The sequence below is a fragment of the Echeneis naucrates genome, chromosome 9 (assembly GCF_900963305.1).
Source record: "Echeneis naucrates chromosome 9, fEcheNa1.1, whole genome shotgun sequence".
In the NCBI taxonomy this organism is placed as follows: Eukaryota; Metazoa; Chordata; class Actinopteri; order Carangiformes; family Echeneidae; genus Echeneis; species Echeneis naucrates.
Window position 1 is genome coordinate 24,589,929 of NC_042519.1, and position 9,554 is coordinate 24,599,482.

Sequence of the window (9,554 nt, forward strand, 5' to 3'; positions counted from 1 at the left end):
GAAGGACATGTCAACAAGATTAAATCCTGCTGTACATAACTACACAACGTAAACCATAAAAAACAACACAACCATAAAAAACAACTACATAACGCAACCATACAAAACAGCACAACTATACAACACAACCTTACAAAACACTGAAATAACACAACTACACCCAACCATATAACTCAGCTACACTTCACAGTTATACACGACAACACAACCCCTTCAGCTCAATCTGATGATTTCGCACCGTTCACGTCTTCATTCTCAGAGCCAAAGTCCACCTCCATCACCTGTCTGTCTCTCTATCTGTCTGTCTATCTTACTGTTTCTGTCTGTCTGCCTTCATCTGCAGCTGTTTATCTTCCTTACCTTTGTGGGAGGGACCGGGCGGTGCCGAGGTCACATGGAGAGTGTATCTTAGCAGCCAGAAGGTACAAGTCTCCGCCCTTTCTGCCAGAAGAAGAGGATGAATCTAAGGGAGAAATGAAACACTGTTCTGGTGAGTTGTTTGATTTCCTCCACCAGGGGGTCTTGAAGGTTCCCTGAATGTCAGAGGCGATGGCTGTCAGTGATGGACTCAACCGGTTTGGTTCATCAGCAGCCACTGAAGCCAGAGTGCCATAATAAAATTCTGGTCTAGGCTTTTAATGTGAAAAATCAGAAGTGTGGTAAAAAGTATTGATATATGACTCAAATTACAAAACAAATTCGAAAAAAGTTGGGATACTTTGGAAAATGTCAATGAAAACAGAATATGATTATTATTAGTAGCAAATTTCAATCAATAAATCTTTTTTTCACAATAGAACATAGACAACATTTAAAATGTTTAAACTAACACATTTAAAGTTGACACTTGGAGGAGTTCTGAGGTTCATTATTAATTTTAAAGCCCTGTTAAGCATGTTTGATGGTCTTCTCTGTTTTCACTTTAACACTGCTGCATTTTAATCTACAAGGTTATTTTAGGTCAACTGGCTTCTGACCTATATATATCAGAACAATACTGGATATTATAATCCTTGGACTCAGGATGTTTTCTTGTTGTCAGGTCCAAAGGTTAGAACTGAACTGGGGAAAAAGGCATTATAGTGTGCTGCTCCCTTTTTTGGAACAAATTATAAAAAGAGCTGAAACTCTGGATCTTGTTGGTTGCTTTAAAGTGGGTGTTAATTGATTTGGAGGAAGACACATCTGGCTGGAGATATTTTGCGTGATCTATTTTTTTATTTTACCATTTCATGAAAAATAGTAGCTCATTTTGAATTTAATGGCAGTACCACATCTAAATGTGAGAGACTGTGAAGCTTCAGGACTGTGCAGGACTGTGCATCTGGCAGGGTGGTCTGCAGCACTCCTTTCTTTTCACCATATACAAATCTGACTTCAGCTACAACTTCAGGAGCTGTCTCCTGTAGAATTGTTAAGATGACACAGCCAAAGTTCTGTGTGTGTGTCAGAGGTGGACGAACAAGACTACAGGAAAGACTCTATGGACTGGTGTTAGTGTAACCACCTTCGTCTTAACACCAGGCAGACAAAGGTGGTGACCCTAAAGCACCTTTTACTGTTTATCTGTGTGTATTGAGCTGCTGTAATGAACAATTTTCCCTCTTTGAGGGATCAATGAAGGTTTGTCTTAATTACGTTGTTCTACAACACATCAGATCAACTTTTTTGATGCTATCTAAATTTATTTAGATGCACCTGTAGATCAGGCAAGAATGGGACAACTCTCCTCTTCCAAAACTCCATCAACTGCTCTCCTCAGCAGCTAGAGTGAAAACAAATGGATTTATGAGATTTATAAAATATCTGCCTTCTGTCTTCATTCAGACAAGTTTCCAACTCACATACCCAACTTCCTGTTTGTGTGTGTGAGGTTAAAGGATGTTATTTATCTGTATGGATTTAAATCTGTCTGTGAGTTTGTTTTTACCTTCAGGTTATCAAGCATCAGTAACTGTGAATCTGACAGGATGCAGAACATCTTACTCCAAACATCAGGCTCCGCCTTCTGACCACACGATAGCCAATGGACGGAGGCGCTCTTCAGTTCTGTTACATCACCACAATATGCTCATATTATAGTCTATGGCAGTTTAACAAGCTTTAGGGCTAATTCTAGCGGCAGGGCTAAGTCCTGTCACAGACCATTGGTGAGAATTGATTCGTGCATGATGACATCATGATGAAGCTGATTCAACTCACCGATCACATTCATCCAGCCCAGGTGCTGACACCTGGACAGGTGTTTCACCAGCTCGTCCATGGCAACAGGAACCTTTATGAAGCAAAAAGATTCAAGTAGAGGATTTTGGGAAAGCTACAGGCTGACTCTGGCCTACTGCCTGTTTCTTAAAACTGCATACACCATATACACAAACATACACATTAAGTCAGACAGTGAGGCTGCTGTCTGTCTGCTCACCTGTCTGCCCGCAGGGACCCTCAGGACAACAGCTGAACATCTGAACTGTCCTCATGTCTTGTTCTTCACATGTCGTTTAACACCTTAATTATATTAACAGATTATCAACTGTCACTCCCTGACACACACACAAACGCGCACGCACACACACACACACACACACACACACACACACACACACACACACACACAGAGGCAAAAGGTCAAAATCAATCCTTTATTCCAGAGAAAGCTGACAGCCGATTGGTCAGTTTAACAGAAAGAAGTCAACCATACAGTCACATGATCAAAACAGTCTGATGGGCCAATGGGAGGGGAGTGTGGTTACAATGCCAGCAGGAGGAGTCCAGGTTTAAAGTGACAGAGTGACAGTTTAACGTCTCAGAGACCATTTGCACTATTAACACTGTTAACATTCTTCATTCAAACCACTGGGCTGTGTTAGCTTCAAGCTAACCTCTGAACATGCCAATACATTTATGGCTCCTGATCTCTGATCAATGCTCTGATTTATTATGTTTGCATAGATACTGAATGTGACCATAGTGCAAGAGAGCAGCTGCTGACAGATCAACACTCAGAAGGTAAACATAAGGCAGCAGAGAACTCTGGGAAAAATACCCAACTGGGATTAGGAGTTCTGCAGTGACAAGAACCAGAGTCGAACCAAAAGCTGACAGAAATGTGGTGGAACTGTGGTTGCCATGGTCACCGATCAGCTGTAAATTGTGATGTCAATATTATGATTAACATTAGACAAAAAGGACTGGAGGCAGGTGAGACAGAAGAGAGGCAGAGGGGGAGGGCAGGTGTGGCAGATGCTGTTTGACAGCTGGGGGGAAACTACAGGAGACCGACTGTTACACAACCAGAAACACAAAAATGTTTTTAAAAAAAGAAGAGACAACAGTGTGAACACGTCGTTGTGCGTGTGATGGTGCGAGTGTGTGTCTTTGGCTGGAGTTGAACATTGTTTTGTTCCACCACAGAGTCTTTCCAGGACCCTGATCAGCTCTGATACCTGAAAACCATCAGACAGCCATGTGGGGATACACTTCAGACCTCAAGCTAACCCTGAAGAGGACAGAGGTTTGTGAGGACTTGTCTAACAGTTTTACTGGGATATCAAAATGTTATACGTTTAGATTACTTAGGAGAAAGTAAAATTAAACTAACTTTCTGGGTCTCATGGTGGGAACTTTGAAAATCAGATCAGGTGGTTAGTTGGGTGGCCTGTTGTCATGGTAACAGTAAATACCAGTGCATGTGAGGTAATAGAAAAGGTGCTGCTCAGGAGGAAAATGAATCAAAGGACATCTAAACTCTGTTCCTCTATGAACGTCCTAATAAGGTGTTGTCCCCTCCCACTCCAGCAGGTACTGGACTGTCCCTTGTGGAGTGATTCTTCGAGCCAACACCTGATACCTCTCACCATTGGTCAATCTGCCTGCCACACCAAAATATGAGGAGATGGAGGAGTGGAGGTGGGTGGGGTCAGAAAGGAAGTGGGAGGAGTCTGATGGCAGGTGAGTTTGTTTAGTCGGCTCTTGGTTCCCAGAGAGCTCCTCCCCACCAAGCTCCTCCCCTGTCTCACTGCGACTTGCCCATTGACTGTAACTGCCACTGGGTAACTTCCTCTTCCTGCTGCCTACTCTCCTCCTGAGGATAGAGGTCAAAGGTCATGTAAAAATCTGGGTTTTGAGGATGCTCATCAGAGGTGATGTCAGAACTCAGGAGAAGGGGCTACCTGAAGTGGTAGGAGGTGCTGGTGGTTGCTGAGCCAGACGTGGAGGCGTCGGTGGAGTCCTGGTCCACACTGACTGTCCTGCTAGATGTACTGGAGTGGGACAGGAGACAGCGGTAACAAACTGACGAGCTGAATATTAACTACTGGTCAATCAGGTTATTGATGGTCACCTCTTGAGGCTGTGTAGCTCGTCCAATGTGAAGTCAAAGATGTTGGCCATGTGGTGGTTGGCGGTCCAGCTGCAAGACAACTCGTTCTGCAAACATCCAAAGAGACTTTAAACACACACACACACACACACACACACACACACACACACACACACACTCACACACACACTTACATTAGGAATGGCGTCCTCCAAAAGCCACTTGGACTTCCTCCTTTTCCTCTCAGCCACAACACTGAAACAGATGCAGATGTGTGATGTCATCACCAGTGGCTCAATTCTTACTGGTTAAACAGGTTTCAGGTCTATATGCTCTTCGACCTGAATGTCACAACAATCACCAGGTAAATGATGAGTACCTGTTTCTGACCACGCCCTTTTTACGAGCCCGTCCTCCATCATTCTGAGAACGTTCAGGGAAGAGCTTGGACGGTGGAGTGGGGGGAACTCTGGTCCTCAGACGGAAAATGCACTTCCTCTTCTTGATCTCCTTCCCACACAGGAACCTGAGCACAGATGTACGAGGTAAGCACACCTGACTTGAGGGGGTGGAGACTAACTGAAAGGGAGGAGGCCTTACTTGCTCTTGTATTTGTTAAGGGCATCCAGAAGGTGTTGACCTCTCTCTGCTGGTGGAGTGTTTGACAGCTACAAAAGACAAACACACACTTGAGTATAGGTCCAGTCAAGTCAATCTAGTTAGTCTAGTCCAGTCACCTTCCCCAGCTGCAGATGGTCCCAGTGAGCCGAGACAAAGGCAAGGATCTCATCCAGTTCAAAGTACTTCTTCTTGCTGCTGATGGACAGGTTGTAGAGCACCAGGTGCACCAGATCCACCCACCGTAGGGATAGACGACGTATGTACTCTGCGCCCTTATTACACACCGCACACAGGAAGAGGTAGAACCTAAGAGTAAACAGTAAAGAAAGGGGTAAACAGTAAACAGAGGGGTAGACAAGAAACAGATCGATGGGGCCCACCTGTCTCCAAACATCATGGCTTCCTGCAGACACTGGGTGCAGGCTTCATGGAACCACTGCTGACACCTGAAGCACTGCAGCATCTTCAGGTACCACCTGCAGACAAGGAGCCACACTCTAACACTGAACATTGGGGAGAGGAGGAGGAGTCAAACAGATTGGCAGACTGGCTCTGATTGGCTGCTCTTACTCTCCGGGGCCTCCGCAGTAACAGTAACACTGCTGCTGATTGGTGCGGTGCTGGGAGTCCCAGTCCAGAGAATCCAGGTCATACAGCACCACTTGCTTCATGGCCAACAGTGCCTTCGCTATTGGACCTTTCTTCAGAGCGCCCCCCTTCTGCAGGAGAACAGACAGGGTTGGAAACGGGAAGTCACATGATGATGGATGCTGATATCAGAGGACGTCAGTTCCTTTTTCTCTGGACAGAGGCAATGTGCTCAATCCCTAATCAATCAATGAGGAGTGTCCACTTGGGCAACCATCAGCCTCCCAGTCAGCCCAGATCAGATCGTTAGATGGAAAACACTTAATATGAAGCGACAGTGAGCAAGAGGAGATGCATTACATTAACTCCTCTAATGGATTTTATCCATTTATCCATTTTATCCAAAGACTCACAGTGAGGACTTGAGACCAGATTCAGTCCTGATTCGGACCAGGTTTAGGTTCCAAGTCAGTAAAAGAGACTGAACAGTGTGTTGTGTTGCATTGATTTTGTGTGTTTCGCAGTACCCTGACAGCCAGAGCGAAGACGCAACGTCGACAAAACCAGGGACTGATGATTCCCTCCACAGGAGGAACATGACACTGCTGATGGAAACCTGTGCAGGGGAATCATGTTAATAATGATTAGAAAAGTTTGCATTGATATGCTGACTGATACACCTCCACCTGACACATACCTTTAAACTGTATCAAACACCTGACACCTCCTGACGTCAAAGCACAGGCTGTCTCAAACGTCAGCAGATGTCCTGTACTCAGGTCTGTTTCACGAGCCTGGATTTCATTTTATCCAGCTAACTTCAGGATTAATTTGAGGTTTTCAGTCTCATGAAGATGGTTTACTTTCTATTGGGGGTAGGCTGCCATGGTACCTTACATGAAGCGCTTAACCTGCCCTGGAGTAGGTTAAATTCAGGATTAAGACCTCAGCAGGGATTTTAAACTACCTACCGATCAAGCGATTCTTTTGGAAAATGTCCAATCCCAGACCAGCCCATTGATGCAGACCAGAGAACGGAGAGACAAATGAGCCAGACTGAGTTAAGCCGTCTGACTTTATGGACCTCTGAGATCGAAGAGAAAAATTTAAGCTTAAATTGTCAAACAAGGGGGAAAACACAAATTTATAGGACACACTGAATCTCTTGGATGTGGTGGGGATTTATAATCCTGGTAATTTAGACATTGACAGAGTGATTTTTTCCCAGCATTCTTTGCGACTTCTGGCAGATGGAACTGTGTTACTTTTTGCTTGAGTTATGAATTTTTACATTATTCTTTTGCTTGACCTACTAATAAATTTTTTGTCTCTATACTTTCTTAGCATTATAGTTTGCTCCTCCACCGTGAAATATGTAGCTCTTTGTGTTTTTTTCATGGTCTGATTGGTCATATTCAGCAAACCCCACCCCTTTTATTTGAACGGTTAGCAGGTTGACAGTCGGCTTCGAGAGACCTCTGATCCAGATAACAGATGTCTGGGTAAGTGAAGACAGATAACAAAAACAGATCCTGAACATGTAAATCCCGTTTCCCGATACAGGACCCTGGTCCCCCCCTTGTAGTTTCACAGCCAATACATTTGAAGTGTAAACATCCAATGAGTCAACATCCTGCAGATTTCGTGGGGGGTTTCTAACTGTCCAAAGGGAGATGGACTGATAGACGGAAACAGCGGGTCCACCTCAGCATGATGAAGGTGATGTTGATGATGATGGTGATGGTGATGAAGATGATGATGAAGGTGATGGTGATGATCCTCTTCATGCTCCTCTGCATCTGCCCTCAGGACTATTAGAGGAACATCAGCTTCCTAACCCTCCAAGTTCAATCATCAAACTATACTTCACACATCAACACGCAATCAGGTCAACAAACACACAAAAATCCACAGTGCTTCAATAATCACAGCATCAAGCTGCGAAAAAACAAACATTGAAGGAGATCAGTGCTGATTGATCAGCTCTGACCTTCCTATTCACTCATTGGATGTTTCACTTCAAATGTATTGGCTGTGAAAACTGGTTCCACCTGTTGACAATGGGGACGTCAGGTCAAAAACACGTGACCTTTTCAGGTCTTAACAGGACTTGACCACCAGAGCTAGGTCTCCGTCCACCAGTCACACTCACCGATGCCACACTTCCCACAGATGAGGATCTGGTTGTTTTGATTAGTTTGGTCGTCAGAGATTGGCTCCACCTCCCGACACACTGAACAGCGAGGCTCCTCCCCCGGCACACCAGCTGTAGCATCATTGGGAAAAATGTGAGTGACAAGAGGAAAGGGAGAGAGTGAGACAAGAAACAGAAGGTGTTGAAGGACATTTTAGCTCCGCCTCCCTCACCATGTTGGATGTCCTTCCAGAGCACCCAGAACTTGGAGTTATCCTCAAATGTGACAAAGCAGCTCTGCCTTGGGGCGCTCACCTGCCGACCAATCACAGCACGGACATTTAAAACAAGCATTGGGAGGCAGAGTAGTGTGTATCATGTGCATTGTGTGTGTTGTGTGTGTTGTACCCTCTGTATCTTGCCCAAGTAGTAGAGTCCATCTGACCAATGACAGAGAACAAACTGCCCCACACTGAGACTGGACTCCACCCCCTCTTCATCCTCCAGACCACATGTCCTCCCACAGACTACGCCGCCTGGAGACCCCTGAGGCTCCCGACCACAGAGGGTTTCAACCAGGTCCTCAAACATCCTGAGAGACAGTCAGGGAGGCAGTCAGGGAGGGAGACAGACAGACAAGCGGTCTGACAGACAGGTTGTAGCTATGAGTCATTCATTTCCTGTGAGGGAATTTTGATTCTTAGGCTGAGTCAGACTGTTCATCACACACACACAGTTATCTGGGTGTAACGGCTCAGGTAAGGGTAACTAAGGAAACAGTATTGATTTGTTTCCTGCCGTTAACCGTGAACTATATTCCCTGCAATGACCCGACAGGTCTGAAAAACCAGATCAAAACCTGAACCAGGTCTAAGAACCAGATCAAAACCTGAACCAGGTCTAAGAACCAGATCAAAACCTGAACCGGCTCTAACTCTGAACCAGGACTGAGAACCAGATCTGAACCTGAACCAGGTCTGAAAACCAGATCAAAACCTGAACCAGGTCTGAGAACCAGATCAAACCTGAACCAGGTCTGAGAACCACATCAAAACCTGAACCAGGTCTGAAAACCAGATCAAAAATTGAACCGGCTCCAACTCTGAACCAGGACTGAGAACCAGATCTGAACTTGAACCAATTCTGAAAACCAGATCAAAACCTGAACCGGCTCTAACTCTGAACCAGGACTGAGAACCAGATCAAAACCTGAACCTGGTCTGAAAACCAGATCAAAACCTGAACCGGCTCTAACTCTGAACCAGGACTGAGAACCAGATCTGAACCTGAACCAGGTCTGAGAACCAGATCAGATCAAACCTGAACCAGGTCTGAGAACCAGATCAGATCAAACCTGAACCAGGTCCGGGTCGAAGACGGTGTGAACCGGTTTGGACTCTCCGGGAAACCAGCTGTCTTACCTCCTGCTGGTCCTTGACACACAGACAGGTAGCGACAGACGGGCGGTCCGCGTCTCGGTGTCTGTCTCTCTGTCTGCTCCGTGGCGCTAAGCTTCAACCGTCGCCATTTTTTCACTTTTCCCGCGAAGCGCTGGGGGAGGTTTTCATATTTTCGTCATCCTCGCGTCATCAGCGTCATTACACGTCGGAGCAGGAAGTGTCGCCCGACACACCAGGCAGACATTCAGACAGACAAACAGTTAGACAGACAGGCAGAGAGGGAGAGAGAGAGACAGGCTGAGAAGCGGCTTCCGTTTAAAAACTTGAGCCAGACGTTTGTTTGGTTTTTGGATCTTTATTGGAAAAAATAGCAGCTGCCCAGATTTTATATGATTTGAGATTATTGATCTGATCTGACCTGACCTGACCTGGTCTGATCTGACCTCATCTGATCTGATCTGACTATGTTCCTGCCTACACCCCCCCCCCCTCC

At 45.5% G+C, this 9,554-nt stretch overlaps 1 protein-coding gene across 1 annotated transcript; it reads right to left on the bottom strand.

Annotated features, from left to right (window-relative positions):
* Window positions 1–2,665: 2,665 nt before the first annotated feature.
* On the bottom strand, window positions 2,666–9,203 carry phf19 (PHD finger protein 19). The gene is made up of 14 exons (XM_029510799.1): window positions 9,083–9,203; window positions 8,070–8,253; window positions 7,895–7,976; window positions 7,680–7,793; window positions 6,055–6,143; window positions 5,510–5,658; window positions 5,320–5,415; window positions 5,056–5,245; window positions 4,919–4,986; window positions 4,698–4,844; window positions 4,513–4,573; window positions 4,340–4,425; window positions 4,170–4,259; window positions 2,666–4,081 (listed from the first exon to the last, which is right to left on the bottom strand). Exons 2-14 carry the CDS (start codon window positions 8,250–8,252, stop codon window positions 3,766–3,768), a joined length of 1,671 nt encoding a protein of 556 aa, XP_029366659.1. The 5' UTR covers window position 8,253; window positions 9,083–9,203; the 3' UTR covers window positions 2,666–3,765.
* Between the last annotated feature and the right edge of the window lie 351 nt (window positions 9,204–9,554).

Coding starts and splice junctions, on each gene's coding strand:
- phf19 (XM_029510799.1), bottom strand. CDS start 8,252: ATGTTTGAGGACCTGGTTGAAACCCTCTGTGGTCGGGAGCCTCAGGGG. Junction 4,845..4,918: donor CTTAACAAATACAAGAGCAA/GTAAGGCCTCCT, acceptor ATCTGTGCTCAG/GTTCCTGTGTGGGAAGGAGA. Junction 4,426..4,512: donor TGGAGGACGCCATTCCTAAT/GTAAGTGTGTGT, acceptor GGATGTTTGCAG/AACGAGTTGTCTTGCAGCTG.